General features: G+C 35.5%; 1 protein-coding gene across 2 annotated transcripts in view; it reads left to right on the plus strand.

Moving 5' to 3' along the window:
- Nucleotides 1–17,914, plus strand: part of LOC134531575 (sodium/potassium/calcium exchanger 4) — a 758,952-nt gene that overhangs the window by 458,347 nt on the left and 282,691 nt on the right. For both annotated transcript variants that reach the window (XM_063367287.1, XM_063367288.1), the window contains exons 7-8: nt 8,675–8,806; nt 9,852–10,070. In XM_063367287.1, coding sequence (XP_063223357.1) covers nt 8,675–8,806; nt 9,852–10,070 — 351 coding nt within the window. The remainder of the gene's footprint in view (nt 1–8,674; nt 8,807–9,851; nt 10,071–17,914) is intronic.

Consider the following 17,914-nt stretch of genomic DNA (forward strand, 5'->3'; position numbering starts at 1 on the left):
ATTTACATCAGTACAATAAAATGCAGACGCCAGGAAAGGACAGCTATCCGATTTGTAAATGTCACTAATTTAGAGTTTCGTGACTTGGTGCCAAATTAAAATAGCCAAATAGGACACTTATCTGGATGTTAACTCACACGCCACAGTTTTCGAGAAATTGTTCGCTTTCATCACATATTGTATTAGGTTATTGCAGATTGTGCCATGTATAAAAAAAGGCGAGCTTTTCGTTAACCGTAAGCGGTAGATTACTAATCCCCTCGGTTTTATTAAAGTTGATTTATAACGCCCCCGAAGTTTTCGTGTTTTGCATTTCCTCGTTCCATGGTGCATTATCCGGAAACTTTGAGATATATCTTCCAATGTCGACGTTACTAGCAATAAACTTGTGCTTCAATTCCATTTTCAAGATTTGTTTTAAAACATTTGGCATTTACGTGGGCTAATAGTTGTGAATTTTGTGTTTACCTACTTTTTAAAGAGGAATCGTCACCTGAATTTCGTCCTCGTGGTTTGTCCTAGTGGTTCGTGTTTTAAAAACAAAATATATTTATTTAAACTGACTCGTGGTTTTCAGAATGACTCGATGTCACAGTGCGGGTTAATGTATCTGGGTACCGTAAAGGCCCTGCTACAATTGACTTGTCCATGCCATGTCCGTTGGACACAACTCACCTATTGGTCCACGAAACCCTGTGACGTCATATTTCTTGTCCCTTCGTCCCTTGTCCCTTCGTGATCAAGCAATTGGCGATCTTTTATAATTTTGTCCCTTGTTGAGTTTTTCCATGCAAGAAAAATAATTTTGACAACATGCAAAAAATGTAAACAAACATTAATTATTTAAAATAAAATAAAAAACGTAAAATGTCTACAGAGGATCACAAACCGCGCGGGAAAAATAGTAGTATACAAACAATAAAAACAAAGTGAATTTTGTGATTTGACCATTGTGTACCGAAATTGGAAATATATCACGTAATTACTTTGCCATTGAAATGTCAGTTTACCGCGCTACCTTTCAAACAGAATAAGCTTGGCAATATTCACATCATCAATATTTTTAAAGCGATTTTGTGGCCTCTAAATATCTACTAGTATTATAATTTTTTTAAAGGGATTTGTGGCCTCCAACTTTTGCAAATGGCCACAACACATCAGACAAATGAAGAAGGAAATATTAAAATGTCGCTCTAAACTACTGCACTCTTCTGTTGGTATTTGAAATTTTTACAATTGGACAACTCGGGACATAACTGTTGTGGCAGCATATTTTCGTGGGAGGATGAGACAAAGAGACCAAGAGACATGGCAATTGTAGCAGGGCCTCATTAAAAATAGGTGAAAATTCCAATACTGCATTTATCTGACTGTAATTTCAGAGCATCGGCTATTTTCCGCGATATTCTTTTGGTTTAAAATAATAAATTTTTCGCCCAGACCATTTGCGCAAAATTAATTTCTTTCGTTTAATTTTTATAGGATTCAAGGGTTCAAGTTGTTTCCGTTGTCTCATAAGAATAATGCCCCCTCTACACTTAGCCCGAACGTTCGCGAACGTTCGCGAGCGCCAAGTGTGGAGGGGAGGTTGGCATGTGATGGCTTGTGTTCGTGTTAGTTCGTGGGCGCTCGCCTCGGTGTCGTTTTTTTTTTTGGAACAAGTAAAAGGAAGTTGGGCCAACGCCAGTAATGTGTGCATCTACACTTGGCCTGCAAGCAGTAACCCAAGAACATGCATCGAAGTTATCTTGGTGTTTATATTTTCTTGGTAAACAACACAGAGTAAACTATAGCTGCCTGCAGTGTACCATAACTACATAAATACTCTTTATAGCAGACACTTTCAGTTCGTTCGTGTCTGATTAATCTAGTTCGCTTCGGCATTGGGAATCGCGTTTGCAGGCCAAGTGTGGATGCATGGTTCATTGGCATCTAAAAAAACTCGTCTTTGTTCGCATTCGTGTTGGAATTCGAGTTAGCCTGCGAAGTATAGAGGTAGCATAACATATGCCCGTGTACTTCTGCCCCCTCCTTTTTTTCCACCGCTTTTTCGACACTCCTTTTAGGCCAGCGGCTGTCCTAAGCGCCTGGGTAGATAAAAAAAATCAGGAAAATCATAAAAAGTGTAAATAAATTAAATGAGCTTAAATTTAGCACCAAATTTTGTTCTTGATAACGTATGTGGAATTTTGCTCGTCTGCCTCCACTATAACCACAGTTGCTCTTCGGCAATCTCAATTACCAAGAACCGTAATCCCATTTCCTACCTCGTCCATTCCTCTCTGTACTATGGTGATGACATTCATGCTATTCACTTTAGCAATATATAGACATAGAAAATTTGTGCTTACAGATACACCAGTTATGTAATGGGTAGAGACTGGAAAATTTTGCAAGTTCTATTACAAGTCAGCTAGACTTTACCTCACTATGTTCAATGAATGCTCTGCAAGTTTTAAGATGTTGTTGCTCAACTGCATTTCCGTTTTTACACAATCACTCAAAATGTGATTTTATCTAATTGTCTTTTGCGGTATTTGGCATTTGTTCATATGTCTACACAGCGTGCGAAAGAACTGAGATACGCCACTACATTTGCAAACTCAACATGGTTGTACATGCGTTGAGAGTAAAGATTGCCCTAAAATTAATCCTACAAATATTATAAACGCGAAAGTTTGTAAGTATGGATGAATGGATTTTTGTTACTCTTTCACGTAAAAACTACTGAATGGATTTGAATGAAATTTGGCCCACAGCTAGCTTCTAGCCTGGATTAACACATAGACCCCATATTAATATAATATTCCATCCCTAAGGGAGTGAAAAAGTGATAATTTCATTTTATAATAGAAATATAACAGAAAAAATTATAGGTCATAGACATGCAAATAGTGAGTGAGTGTCATTTATCTATGTCTGACACACGATCATACACATAGTAAGGTCTGGCAAATTAATATTTTTCTCCTTGGTGAGACCAGTCCGCTAGTGGAGCTCGCAGCTGCTAGCAAAATAAAGGCGCTAATAACAGTTTTGTTCTTAACTTCGTAAATATATAGAGTTGCCTTGGATTTTAAACGCACCATCGTTTGATGCGTTTGTCATGTCTTTAATTTTCGTTTGTTTGTGCCGTATGCGTTCCTATACCATTCGACCGATTGCGATGAAATTTGGTGATGTGTTATGCGCATGCATGAAGGTTACTGAGACGGTATAAATATTTTTCAATAGTTGGAGCACGAATCGTGTCAAAAGTGTGTTTATTTCATTTTTTATAGCGGCACTTCGTCTGTTTTTGTTGTATAAGTGCGCACGCATGACACATTTATTTAAATATAAAAAGAGAGACAGAGATAGAGTTATATATATATAGAATGAGATAGAGACGGAGAGATAAGTTGAGATAGAGCGAGGTATAGAGAATGAAAAGGGTTAGATAAAGAGATATACCTATAGATGTATAGAGCTATATAGAGACTTATCGTATATATAGAATATATAACGATAGTGGGAAGTATATATGTATATATAAAGAGATAAATAGAGATAGAGAGATAAATAGATGTATATAGATGTAGATAGAGATAAATATAAATAAAGAAATGACTAGATTATTTGTTAATGTGTAACTACTTCAAACATATTACAAAACAAATCTGAATGAGGCATTGCAATGCAGGTCGAGCATTAGCTAGATAATGGAATCTTTTCAATATTAGTAATCTCTTATTTTTCAGCTTTTTTCTATGTTGCTTTATAAAGTCTAAATTACATATCTACAGACCAGGTAAATAACTATAAACTGGCAGAACAACGTCTGTCGGGATCTGAAAGTGATATACATTAATTTTCACACTTGACATTCAAATTAAGAAGACAATTACTAACTACATCTGATTTAGAAAAAGGCCCCCTTCACCCTGTGTTCAGCCCGGGCAACGCCGGGTATTGCAGCTAGTATATGATATTTCGCGTACCTAGTTATAGGCTGTTATTATTAGTTAATTACTCATATTCACAGAAATGAGCTATATTACTGACCTCAGGTTTATAAATTGTAAAATATGTAATAAACATTCAATATACAAGCAAATTTAATCATCGGTAGTATTTTATATAAGTCAAGATAGAACCATGAAGAATACTATCGTTTAATGAACTTTAAAACATTTATTTTTCAATGCGTATTCAGCCTACCAGATTTTTACGAAAAAGTTTCTAGTAGGCTACCTACGAATATAAAATAATGAAATTTTCAACTAGGCATGTATAATTATGAATATAAATATTTACCAAAAAACAAAACACATACCATAGAAAATCCAGTGTACAATATAATTTAAAAAATTATTATTTTCAGAATATGTATTCCTAAGCACTATAGTAAAATGAAATTAACAAAGGCTATATTTCGCGAAAAAATACATTTCTTATTCATGATTGAGGGAATTACGTTTTTGACCGTGTAAAAAGTCTAAAAGCGAATAACGAAAGTTCGGTGCAAAAGTTACCGATTTCTGATTGGGCTAGAGAAAAAATTTAATTTTCGTGAGCGACAGCAACCATTGGCTATAGAGACACTGCTGGTATGTGCGTGTAGAATTGAAATATAAAGTAAGCTCAAACTGTTTCAGAAAAATATCACGAGATGCATAAATAAGTTGACTACACCACAAACATACTATATACCTTAACAGAGCACACATATAATTCACTTATCTCAGTCTCGTAACATATTTAATTTATGGCATGCAGTATGATCGTAGTAACAAGCCTATTATGTTTCATTTCACATTAGATTTATTAATCCTAGCAGAATAAATGTAATTAGTAAAACGATCAGCTTTTAGATTGTAAGATACTTCGCGGTTATTTTACATTACGATAAATCCCATGTGGTATCGCAAAGTAAAATAATGAGGCCGGCTGGCCTGCTATATATGTGTATATATATAATATATATAATATTCTTTTTTTATTCTTCAAGTGCAAAATTTATTTAACTAAGTTAGGAAAACACATTAACCACAAATTTCTTGGCGTTCGGGTTTATAACGGTGAAATTTTCTAAAACAAGAACAATGTAGTCCGAGGTTTCAGTGCGTGTATACAGATTTTCACATAAACGTTTTAGTGCAAGAAGATCTCAATTATGAAAATTAATGAATTTATGTTTATAACAGGGTTTAAAATTAACTTCCGTTAATTTCTACTCACTTAAGTATTCATGTCCAGGGAAACATTATACTATAAAATTTTATTATTAATAAAAATGGTTGTTGTTTGGTTATAGTGTCGTGCTATTTTGTACGATGCTGTCTGCAATTTCCATGGATTGCCGAATCTCTGTTGCAATAACAATTTTTACTAGCACATTCTATTAAATAAATATGCATCATGTGCTACAGCAAAATCATGGATATATATGAAAATTAAAATAAAATGTATACCTTCAAACAAAGCTCACATGTTATAAAATAAAATAAGTTCTGCGAATCTAATATATTAAACTGAACTAGTATTATAAACAATTATTACTTATAAATATTATATATATAATATAATCAATTTAGATTTTACGCATATTCATAAAATTACTTTCCTTTGTACTTATACGCAGCCTTGTGACCGGAAATTAAACCAGCGTATACTCATTGTTTTAAATATGACTTGTAGTGATACCTGTTATGGTTAAACTGAACTAAATGATCCTTTACTTGTGCTAAATATGGTGTTACGAGATATACTACTAGTTACGCCATCTATGCGCCAAATGTGAACGAAGTATTATTCTGAATATTTTAGATATTAAATTTATGTATCCGAATGTCGTTTTGCCTAAAGTCTTTTTGCCTAAAGTCGTTTTGCCTAAACTCGCATAGCACCACTCCACATTCTCGGGCAGTGATCAAACCTTACAGTCATTTTGCCTAAATTATTTCTGCCTAAAGTCGTTTTGCCTAAAATTCTAGGCTTCTGTTTAGCTTGCCCTACAGTCATTTTGCCTAAAGTCATTTCGCCTAAAAGTCATTTTGCCTAAAGTCGTTTTGCCTAAAGTCGTTGTGCCTAAAGTCATTTTGCCTAAAATTCTAGGCATCTGTTTAGCTTGCCCTACAGTCATTTTGCCTAAAGTCATTTCGCCTAAAAGTCGTTTTGCCTAAAGTCATTTGGCCTAAAGTAAGTTTGCCTAAAGTCGTTTTGCCTAAAGTCGTTTTGCCTAAAGTAATTTCACCTAAAGTCGTTTTGCCTAAAATTCTAGGCATCTATTTAGCTTGCCCTACAGTCATTTTGCCTAAAGTCATTTCGCCTAAAAGTCGTTTTGCCTAAAGTTGTTTTGCCTAAAGTCATTTTGCCTAAAGTTAGTTTGCCTAAAGTCGTATTGCCTCAAGTCGTTTTGCCTAAAAGTCATTTTCCTAAAGTCATTTCGCCTAAAGTCATTTTGCCTAAAGTCATTTTGCCTAACGAACATTTTAGGCTAAATGACTATAGGCTAAACGACGTGTACTCGAATGCTGACAATTTTTAATGTACTAGTGTTAAAATACAGCATATAACTGTCTTAAATTTGTAAGCAAAATGAAAGTTACACAATTATTTAGTCAGAGAGGTGTCTTTTATTAAGACATTGTTCTAATGAGTATTATTAATAAGCTCTTCGAATGATTATATGAAAGAAAGAAATCTTAATAATGATTTATTGACGTGACAACGTCTAATAAATCGATGAACGCCAGCTGCACGCACGAAAAAGTGTCCCGTAAGGCACATTGTCCCACTACGTGTCCCGTTACGCTCATTGTACGCTTGCGCCGCATCTATCTCTCTTACACTCGATTTGACTTATCAATCATGTTTTCGTCGTTTGAATTATTAATATTATGTAATTTAACGATCGTCCACCGATTTTTAGCACAATCGGTAAGGTTATTTTAAAGTAATTTTGAATTTTCAAATACGTTTTTGTACGAACAATGGTGTTTTATAGTTACACATAATAATTCAAATTACACCCGGGATCTTTTGCACAATGTTTCAAAAAATATTGTAACACATTATAAATACGTTTGGTGTATTTGGGATGCGTATTTGTTATAAAATCGTATTATAAAAACGAAATAATATTATTCTCCTACGGTGCTGTCATCTACGGTAACGGACGCGAACCGAACGAATCGCGCTATCTATCTGCTTCCACAGCAATCAGGCGCTCGTTAATACATATCTTCCTTTGTTTATCGCGAGGGGCGTTATTATTGATGAATTATAAATACAATTTCGTGTCCGGGGCCACAATTGCATATCATTTTGAGCACTGGAAGACATAAAAACGTAAAATATTCTCGATGAATCTTAATCTCGGCCCCAGCGCACCATAAGCTTCTGGGTTGGAGATTAAAGCCGAAATTCTTTCTTAAACTTACTAATACTTATTTTATTAACTGCAAGGGCATTTTTATTAAATTCTACGTTTAATTTCACGACGAACAAACTTCGTCGTTAAATGTGTAATTGCGAAAAAGCGTAAAACATTCTCGACGATCTTGAAGTTAAATAACAAACATGTATAAAAGTTATAGTTAAAATAATCTGTTCGTTAAAGTAATAAACATATTTGAATTAATGAGTACCAATAAAAGGAAATTTATCTATTAAATTGTAGATTTCATTTCACTTCTTTTTTGTATCCATACAAAATAGTGATAATTCAATAAAAATGATTCAATTTTATTCATAAAAGTATGCAATCATTTCATCAATGTTTTGTTATGACGTTGTCACGTTAAACTATCGTCCGTAAACCGACATTACAGACAACCAATTTTTTACTAAAAATTACCTTCTTTTGCATTGATGAAGGAACAATCTAAGGAATAGGATTGGTCTTATAAATTGTATAAGAACAATTAATTTTTGGATTTGTTTTTGCAGTTTACCTGAATTTTTAAATATGATAATTACAATTTTTCAACATGGTGGTCATAATAACATTAAAAAAATATCTTATGGGTGGATGGTAGGGACAATATAATCCACTTTGTGGAAATTTCATTAAAATTATTTTAATTTTTAATTAATTTTTTTTAACATTGAACAAGCTCCAAAACAATTATAGGAATTGATGAAATATCTTAATATAATAATAGGTCAGTTTCACATTGATTAATTTATTTTTCCTGAATTTATTAATTAATAACTTCGAATTTTCATAATGACTGACAAATGTTGGATGATTTAAAATATGACGATATGGTGAATAACACTACTGCACTCTATTAGGTAAAGTTAATCAATACGATAGTGGGGCACTCTAGCAAATTGTGAGTGCAATTTTTGACAGTACCATTCCTAGTAACTATTAATCAAAACCAAGATGGCTGTACCAAATTATATCCGATGTAAAAGATGCGACACTGGTGAATCAAATAGCAAGTATTGAATTAAATATGGTGGTGGGCTCCAACATTTGTTGCCATGAATACTTGACATTAAGAAATATTACAAGTTCAAATAGCCGCCGGAAGGGACGTATTACAAGTAGGCCGCCGCGGATACTCGGATCCCGCGCCACCAGCCACTGCCCCAGAACATACTGTAGTTACCTACTAGTAGTGCAGGGTGAAGGTAGGAATGGCGGCAAGTGGAGCCAACTGGGAGGTGACCACTGTTCCAGATGGTGGTGAGGCAGGCGTGCAGCTGCCGGTCTCGGGCAGGCAGCAGTTGCAAATGCAGCAGAATGGCAGAATCAAAGTGTCGACCGACAGGATGGCACAAGAGGACGCCGCCGACACCGAAAGTGTCAACTGTAAGTATTTCTCGATTCTCATCCCTGCATCATTTCGAGACACTCTTGTTAGTCGGCCTCTTTAAATATTATATCAGTCACTATTAGATTTGTAATATCTCGGCCGCCAAATTGGATGATCTATAGCTTGACTTTAGACTATATCATTCAAAATTACTCTAAAAACTTTCAAAAAAATTTTCATAAATACGCCAAAAATACTAAAAAATTTCTTTTTTTCAGTCAATTCTGCTTCAGCTCATTCACTACGCTGGGTCGAGATTCTGTCTCTGCATGGCCTGGGAAATACACTGTCCAATGACGCTATGTTAAGAATGTTTTAATAAAGCTTTTAAAGGAGAAGATGCATGATAGTTGTCAGCAGGTATTTAACACCAGAAAAACATGAAGTAATTTAAAAAATAATAATTTTTAAACTTTTTTTATACTTGAGGCCGGTGTCACATTATTCGTATTTACCACTGCGGCTAAATCATCAAAGCATTTTTTTTAGCTGAATATTCTTTTGACTGCTTTTCAAAGAACGTTAAATAATGCACAAAGTAAATGTATCAAGATCTGAACAAGTAAACAATTGATCTATAAGAAATCACCAAGTAAAAACTGAAAACTGGCAACTGCTTCGGTTCAATTGCATAGTGTGGCCCGGCCTAAACGTTCTGGAAGACTTTTAGGCACACCGTAAAATCTTCACTCGCTTGTGCAGATGACACAACGTTTTTTTTATTGAATCATCCTTGTCTCAGTTTTTAAAATTGAACAATTCACTGATTGTCAGAAAAAATAACCTGTTATATAAATATACTGAATACCAAAGCACTACAAAATGAAGCAAATAATGAATTAAAAATTTTCGTAACAAAATTGTATTAATATAATATTTAAATCCTGCAGTAGTTCATTGAATCTGGAAAATAGCATTTTCAATAACTGCAAATACGATAGCAAGGCTGTCACGCTATAACACATTAGTACTATGGACGATAATCTGCAGTTTAGCACAGGCATTATGATGGTTTGCAATGGCTTGTAACACGTGTTGCAGTGCTGGGAGTGACGTCACTGTTCCGCTGGCCACAGACGGAGAAGGCATGGAAGCAGGCAGCCTGGGTGCTAGTGTGGCCCATACACCTCGTATTCCTGGTCACCATCCCTGACTGCGAGAAGCCACGCTTCAAGCGTTGGTTTCCCCTCACCTTCATCATGTGCATCATCTGGATCGCCAGTCTGTCCTACGTCGTCGCCTGGATGATCACTATCATAGGTGAGCAACAATCAATGAGTCTATTGTGTGGCGGGCTGATTCAAATTAAATCCTTTTTTTGCAATTTATATTGTTAAAAACTTGTATTTACTGTAATTATGGGGCTACTGACACCATGCTTGATAAATCTATGGATTATCAACTTGCCATTCATAAGGATTCGGCCATGTTCTTGCACGTCCGGCACTCGATGTCTTTAATCAGGAGCTTGTTGACCTTGTTCTGACACCTTCCTGTTATATTTATGCAATATATCCTGATAGTTCACTGGCTGTGAACCCGAGTGAACTGAAGTTTCATACCCGAATGATCTACCATCGTGAATAACCATTTTTTTTTTGGCGCTGGCTATGCTTATCGTAAAAATCACCCTTTGTTATGCCACAAAACAAGTAAAAATATTTTTGGTATAATGTGAATAATAACCCTCCATCATTGTTTTCAAATAAGGGAGCAATGGCACCTTAGGAAGCGCAGTTAACAAACAAATGTCCACGATAAACCCTCTTATAACCAAACTGTTTGATAGTAAAGTTCGAACTGTAAAATAAAAATAATATTTTTTGTTCGCCTATGGAAGAGATAACAGTAATTAAAGGTGGCACTGTGTTAATTCCCAGTAAAATATTTGTAGTTTTTTAATTTTTCACAGTTATTTGTAAATTAAAAAATTCAGCAGCATAAATTAGCCCTGACGTAGCTTGTCTGTTCTGCTAGCGTAAAATAGGTCATTGTGTCAGAGGTGGAATAAATGTATTCGATTTGTTTTTCAATGTCCATGATAATCTTCGTGATATCCTAATGTGCATTCGAGCCTTAATATTTAACAAGTTCTGAGACAGCAAATATGTCATTGCTGTAAAAATTATATCATCATCCGCCTTTATAAATAAATTAAAACTCTATCAAATATGATTTTGATACGTGTATATGAGCTATAAGGATCCAACACACAGATATATACGGGCTGAAGCATTGCCCCGAAGTCGCAGTAGGCTACAGTTTAGAATATTAACATGTAGTGGAAATTCTTGACTTAATAACTAGTGGTTTTCCGTTCTCATACTTGGGCATTTAGACTCGCACCAGGGCATGAACCTTGCTGTATTTCTTGTGTTCCTCAACCCACTGCAGTTCTGAAAGCCCTCTCCTCTACAAGTCATAAAAATATGTGAAGCATCAGGAACGTATAAAATTATTTCCTGCAACTTAGTTCTGTGTGAAGTTTGAGATTGTAACCCGCCATCTTGGACTGTGATGTCATGACAGTAGTATATAAAAAGGGCTCCTAGTATAGGATACAGGGTCTAGATTGGTATTTTCCGACAGCCATTATGAATTATGATGTCACAGCAGCCATCTTGAATGACCTTGACCTTTGACATTCAAAATTTGCCAAAAAACACCAAGTTTGCCCAAATTTACCAATTGTTTGCCAAAATTCACAAAAATTCCAGTTTTTTATTAAAAAAGTTCCACCAAACTTTATATGAAAAAGTAAAAATTTAAAAATTCCATTCTTAAAGAGAAAAATATATATATGCGTCATTTTTAATTTTACAATGCCTCCAAATATTCCCCATTAAGGCTTAAATTTCCCATCGTCAAGCCTCCAAAAAGCCTCTGAAGGGAAGCTTTGACCTCAACCTGGAACTCTGCTGCCATCTTGTCACAGCCACCATCTTGAAAATCCATTTTTTTATACTTTGAATTGGGGAAAAAATTTGTATTCATAAAAAATTTACTTAATTATTTTTTTTTACAAAAAAAATTATAAAAATGTACTGGGTCCGAATCCGGAAGGTCATTGGATTAAAAATGGTGATGGATCCTTCCTTTACGAACGTCACTAGCAGACTGCCCTCCCACTACAAATGCCAAAAAAATATTACATTGCCCAGTATGACATAATAGTGACTATCTTGTTTTCGTCTACTATATGTCACCATCTCAATTTCATCGTTTGCTAGAGTGTACTGTCGCAATGTTAGTTTAATATTTACATGTAAGAGTGTAATAACATACAGTAGACTGTCTCGATATATGCTATCTTGTCAGTCATCTTAGCTTGCCATTTTGTAATTCTGTAATTTTTTTAGCAAAACATTTAGTGAAAATTCCAAAAAAAAAAATCATTTAAAAAATCAATTATGTAAAAGATGAATGGATGGCTATATTTTCGTCTGTGGTTTGATACCAGGCAGTGCAGAGTTAATTAAAGATATTAATTATATATTAAACAGTCTAAGGTCCATGAATAATAACAAAAAAATAAATACCACATAAAACAGCAGGATAGAGGAGTTAGCATACACCATGCGCCACTCACTCATGCAGTAAGAACCATGTGGTCGATACCCACCCAGTATTTTTTGTATTTTTTTCTTGCCTTGTGTAGATTACTAACTTCTAATACATATGAAGATAAAAGTATTTATTTATAATAGTCTTAGTACCTAAATTCAAGCCATTTACCACAAAGCATTAAAAATATATGCACGATGCTGGACGGAGCCGAGCGAGGCCCATCTGCTAGAACTCTATCCTTGCTGAACAAATAACATCACAAGCTGGCAAAAACAACTTTTGTAATTTTTGTAATTTTATTTATTAAGTGAAAACCTCATTAGCCGCGTTAAGTGATTATTGGTAGGGGCAAAACTTATTGGTTCGCGTCACCAACATGTGAGTGATATAATACCAAAATCATTTTCTAACGTAAATTTGACGTGGAAAATATGTCACATTACACATTTTAAAACAAAGTTTTTCCCCATGACTGCCTCTTTTTTGTATGTTTCACTGGTTTTTATTTAGAATAACGTACGTTAGTTTTCTCCCAGAGCTCCTGATTATTACTTTCACTTTTGTTGGTTTTCTCCATGTGTTCATGCTCATATATGGCAATACTTCTGCAAAACGTTTTTCTGAGGAATCAAAATCATCATGAAATTTGTTGAATTAATAATATATTCAATTTTATTCAGAGTTATATTTAGATAGTAAATTTCTGTTACTTAATAGCAGTAGTATAGTTTGGGGTCTACGGGGACTACAGTTGGAGCGTGGTGTGTGGTGGGGTCAATGAACAACCGAATTCTGACGTCACGGTGACCGTCTTGGTTTCACAATTCCTCAAAAATGACTCAAAATTCATAGAAATTTCCAACTTCATGGGGAAAAAAAAATAGCGTATTAAGGGAAAATTTCCCGTTATATTCCTCAAAAATTCAAAAATTACAAATTCGGAATGCCTAAAAATACATTTGCCTTTGAAAGAACACGAATTCTTAAAAACTGCTTACAATCCTCATCGAAAAGCCTCCCTAACCCGCCTAGACCATGACATTGACTTTGGCTATAAACATTATATTATTTAATGTTTGACCATAAAAAAACCTAAAAAAATACCAAAAAAATATGAAAAAATTACTGACTTTAAATTTTTAGTTACCCAATCAATCCCAATCCTCGTTACGATTCTTGTAAAGAGTAAATATATAATTTATGTACAAAAAATTTAAAAAAAATCTTAATTACAATTTAAATAGAAGTTTTATAAAAACATCTTACATAACACCCGCCATTTTGGATCCTAGAAAAGTAGCACGTTTTGTTACATCCGCCATCTGTAAAATCTGTAATTTTTTTGATCGAAAATCGGGAAAAAATTAAATTTATAAAAACATTTTAAAAAGTTTTGATAAAAACTTTCCGCCCTCCTTGATTATATAAACGTTGCAATTTTCTTTTTGGCTGACATATTGAAAATCCGTAATTATTATCCCATTTTAACTGTAAAAATTTTAAAATCATAAAAATTATTATTTACTACTATTTTATTTTAAAACGTACTTGCGTCATGGAGTCCTCGGTTCAAAAACGACGAGGTCATTCGATTAAGTATAGCGATGTATCCTTCCTTATGGGAAGCTACCCGTAAGACTGACCTTCAACCACTAAAGCCAAGATAGATATTACGCCAACCAGTACGAGGTCATAGCAGCAAAATGAGTCGTCTGGTGGAGATCACCATCTTATTTTTGTCCGCTAGAGGATGCTGTTGCCATGTAATTTTTTTAATTTATATCCTATGGAGTGCAGAAATTATTCATTAAAGTGACGTTGGTCATCTTGATATTCTGTAAATTTTAAACTAGAAGTTCGAAAAAAAAACACTTTTTAAAATAATGATTAATCGGCTCAGTTCGATTCTTGTTAGAAGAAATAAAATTTTATTTATGCAAAAATTACCGTTTGAGTAGCAGGCTTAAGAAATAAAACATCAAACTTACAAGCAAAATTGTACTACATAAATTCTACACTACTACAGGAACACTTGCCAAAGTTATCAATTTAATGAACATATTGTTCTGCATTGGCTTGAACTGATAAATTCTCAGCTCCAAACATTTTACTGAAGACATATACCGGCCATACAATTTTCCTACATATTCGTTATATTTCCGACTTAGTTTTTCGACACAGTGTTAAACAGACTACTTTACATCGTCAGAAGTGTAAATTATAGCAGCCAATGCCTTAAAAGCACACTTCTTCTCTTAGTCCTCGAATGGATACGGTTAACCATATACGCAGTCCTGCCACAAGTTATATTTTAAATGTTTGTGCTTTGCAATTTTTCAGTAAGTAGATTTATAATTTTCTGCTTAATATCTTCAATAAAAGTACAAATGACTTTTGACTCAACTAAACGTATTAAAAAAGTAGTAGTCATTCAATATTCCACTAAATGCTATGTTGAGGCCTTTGTATCTATAAAATATATAGTGAAATATAATAATAAAATTACAATAAGTTAATAATAATTTACCTTTGAAGTAGCTGGGATTAAAAAAAGAAGACAGGCTTACAAAACTTAGCACCACAGAGGAAACACTAAAGGCCAAACAAAGAAAAGATAATGCCTCCCTGTAAACACTGTGAGTACTGTGGATCGGTACCTTAATATTAATAAATAAAGAATGCTGTTTCGTCAATAGGTGTGCTTCGATTTATTTTACTTCATATGTCTGAATTGCAACAAAAGCCAATAACATGAGTTAAGTTTATGACAGATTAAAATTTATAATAAGGCCGGCCCGAAAATAATTTCACAAATGCATTTGAGACATAATTAAAAATAGAATGTAATACAATATGTTAACATTCAGAATTAGCAGACTGGCGATCTTGTTTGTACGTAAGTAATTATAAAAAATGTGGCGATATTAAAATTTCGCCTTTTCTATTGAATTCCTGACATCCTAATTGTTGCGGAAATGGCCGGCTGTTTGTGTTACGGAACAAAACGAGTCCTGAATGTTCGAGGAGAATTTTGAAGTTAAAAGTCCGTAGCGGGTGGATTTGGAGTGGTTATTTCTTATGATGCCAGGAAGACAATTTGGCCGCAATCTCGGCTCCGGTCCTTGGACCCTGTCTGCGAACAAGCCAAATCCAAAGGAATTAGACCCAGTCCGCAGATAGTCTTAAATATGCACAAATGCCCGGAAACAAGGGAATTATCGGGGAAGATAAATGGTTATCGACAACTCACTAAAACAGGGTGTTGATCCTAGAATCAGGAGATATCTCGCCAAGGTGTCCACGAAACTCGACGCGAAAGTAGCGCGGTGGATGTGGAAGCACTCATAATTACAAAAAAAAATATTAACTATATTTCTGACTGCTTACAAACAGGTAACAAAAACGAGATTTGGGAAAACATCTCTTGACGAGGCGACTACAACTATGTTGAAGTAGTGAAGTCGAATCTACCTGAGGGCTGACAGAGAACGATGCAGCCAGTCGGAAGTCGCGCCAAGAAGTCCTTGGTATGGCACCTGTGTCGCTTAATTAAATTCGGTGCTTCGCCTTGTAAGAAAGAGGGGATACTTCGGCTACAGTGCTGAAAAGTTCCGAAGATGTCCGAAGGAGGGGTTGAGGAATACAGGCTTCGAGCGTTTGATGCTGCAATTGGCGCCTGATCGCAGCGCTATCTATTGGGGGTTGGCCGAAACAAAGGCGAAGTTGACTCGCACATCTCGAACGAGACTACTGCCAAAGCAAGGGGCTTATGAAGAAGACTGGTGGAGCGCTCTGGTGGCTTGGACGAGAACGACAGGAGAACTTTTGTTGTATGGGTCGCTAGAGGGCAGGTGTGTTGAGCAAAAACTCTAACACCCAGGGAAGTATTAGACAACTCCCCCACTAGAGGTCAGAGGCAGTACATTCGAACACCAGTGGCCAGTCCTTGAGACAGGCCGTCGCTAGCCGGGGTTAAGCACTGGTCAATGCTCTTGGCAGGGATTCGTGGAATAGAGGAGAGGGGCGGGGTGTTGGCTCATGAGAAATGTCTTACCCCTATATGTGCTCGACAGCCCTGGAACATTAGAATGGGTCATGACTGTAAGTGCTCACCTCAGGCAAGCTCTGAGAAACGAGCTTCTCTGAGAAGCTGCAGGCACAAGAGGCCCTGGTCCCGCACGAAAGCAGGGGTGAATTTCAATCTCCGGTTGTGCACTGAGCCGGGGAAAAGGTGAGGTAGGATGTTAGCCTCGAAAAGGATCGGCAAAGTCTCAGATACTGTGCTGGGAAGGACTCGAGGGAATATCCGAACAAAAATTAGGTGGGAGGTTACAGCGAGCTGAACATGTTTAAATTCAAGCTATACATTTACTGTTTAGATGATAATTTAAAATTCAAATTTAAAAATTGTACCGAAACTCAGGAGTTTAAATGTATGCTGGTAGTTTACTTAGTATGGGCATGGACTTCGCCATTACAGTTTTTTGTGTCATCTCAAACATCAATACATGAGAACAAAACAGGACACTTATCGCAGCAAAACTTAACACGAGATGGAGTCATCTTACATTTACTCCTCTTATGTCTTCGTGCATCATCAGAAAATTTGAACGACATATAGCAGTAGCCACAAGGATGTGAAGTCGCAGACGAAACTTTCAGACTCGAACCAGATGCTGATGTTACTGCAGTTGTACTATTTCCTGGTATATTCATATGCACATCAATACATCGCTGTTGCAGTGAAACCTTTACTTTCTGGTGTGCAGCATGACCTCTGCATGCCTGCAAGTGCGTTTTCATATTATCGTTTATTGCAAACTGCTTACAGTATTTCTTACACCCAAAAATTTGCGAGGAGGATTCTTAGCACATTTTCTATTCTCATATCAACGATAATTACTTTTGTTCAAAAATATCTAGGCACAGTGATGGCATCGATACTCTTTAATTTTTGACTAATCACCAGCATTGAAGTCTCCTTCGCTAGCGAAATATCACTCACTGAGGTTTCCTCTGCAGCCAGTAAAGCAGATACTAAAAACTCTTCTGTTGTTGGAATCATACCTGTTGAAGTCTCCATTAATGTTATCGAAGGCGATGGTACACATTCCATCAAATTCTGTGTTGCCATCGGCTTCACTGCCATCGAGGTCTCCATTGGCGTCGCCACCATCAGGTTCTGTTCTTCGATACAACTGCCATGGAGTTCAACTTTAAACATGTCAAGTTCCCAAGAATAACCAGATACTATACTTATGTATCGGACGACTCAACCTAGGCGATACTTACACCATTGTAGCCAGTAACAAACTGACAGTCCTGACATCTGGGACTCTATTATACACCCGAGATTATTAAAATAATATGCTAGTCAAAACACGATCCATTTACGTTACTATGGTAAACAAAACAGCATTAAAAAAGGAAACACACTAAAAAAAAGGAAGCACATTTGGCAACTCATTAAAATAATAAAAACCATTAAAAGGAAGTACATTTATCGAAAATGATGCATATTTAGACAAAAATTTGAC

Source organism: Bacillus rossius, chromosome 5 (assembly GCF_032445375.1).
Source record: "Bacillus rossius redtenbacheri isolate Brsri chromosome 5, Brsri_v3, whole genome shotgun sequence".
Taxonomy (NCBI): Eukaryota; Metazoa; Arthropoda; class Insecta; order Phasmatodea; family Bacillidae; genus Bacillus; species Bacillus rossius.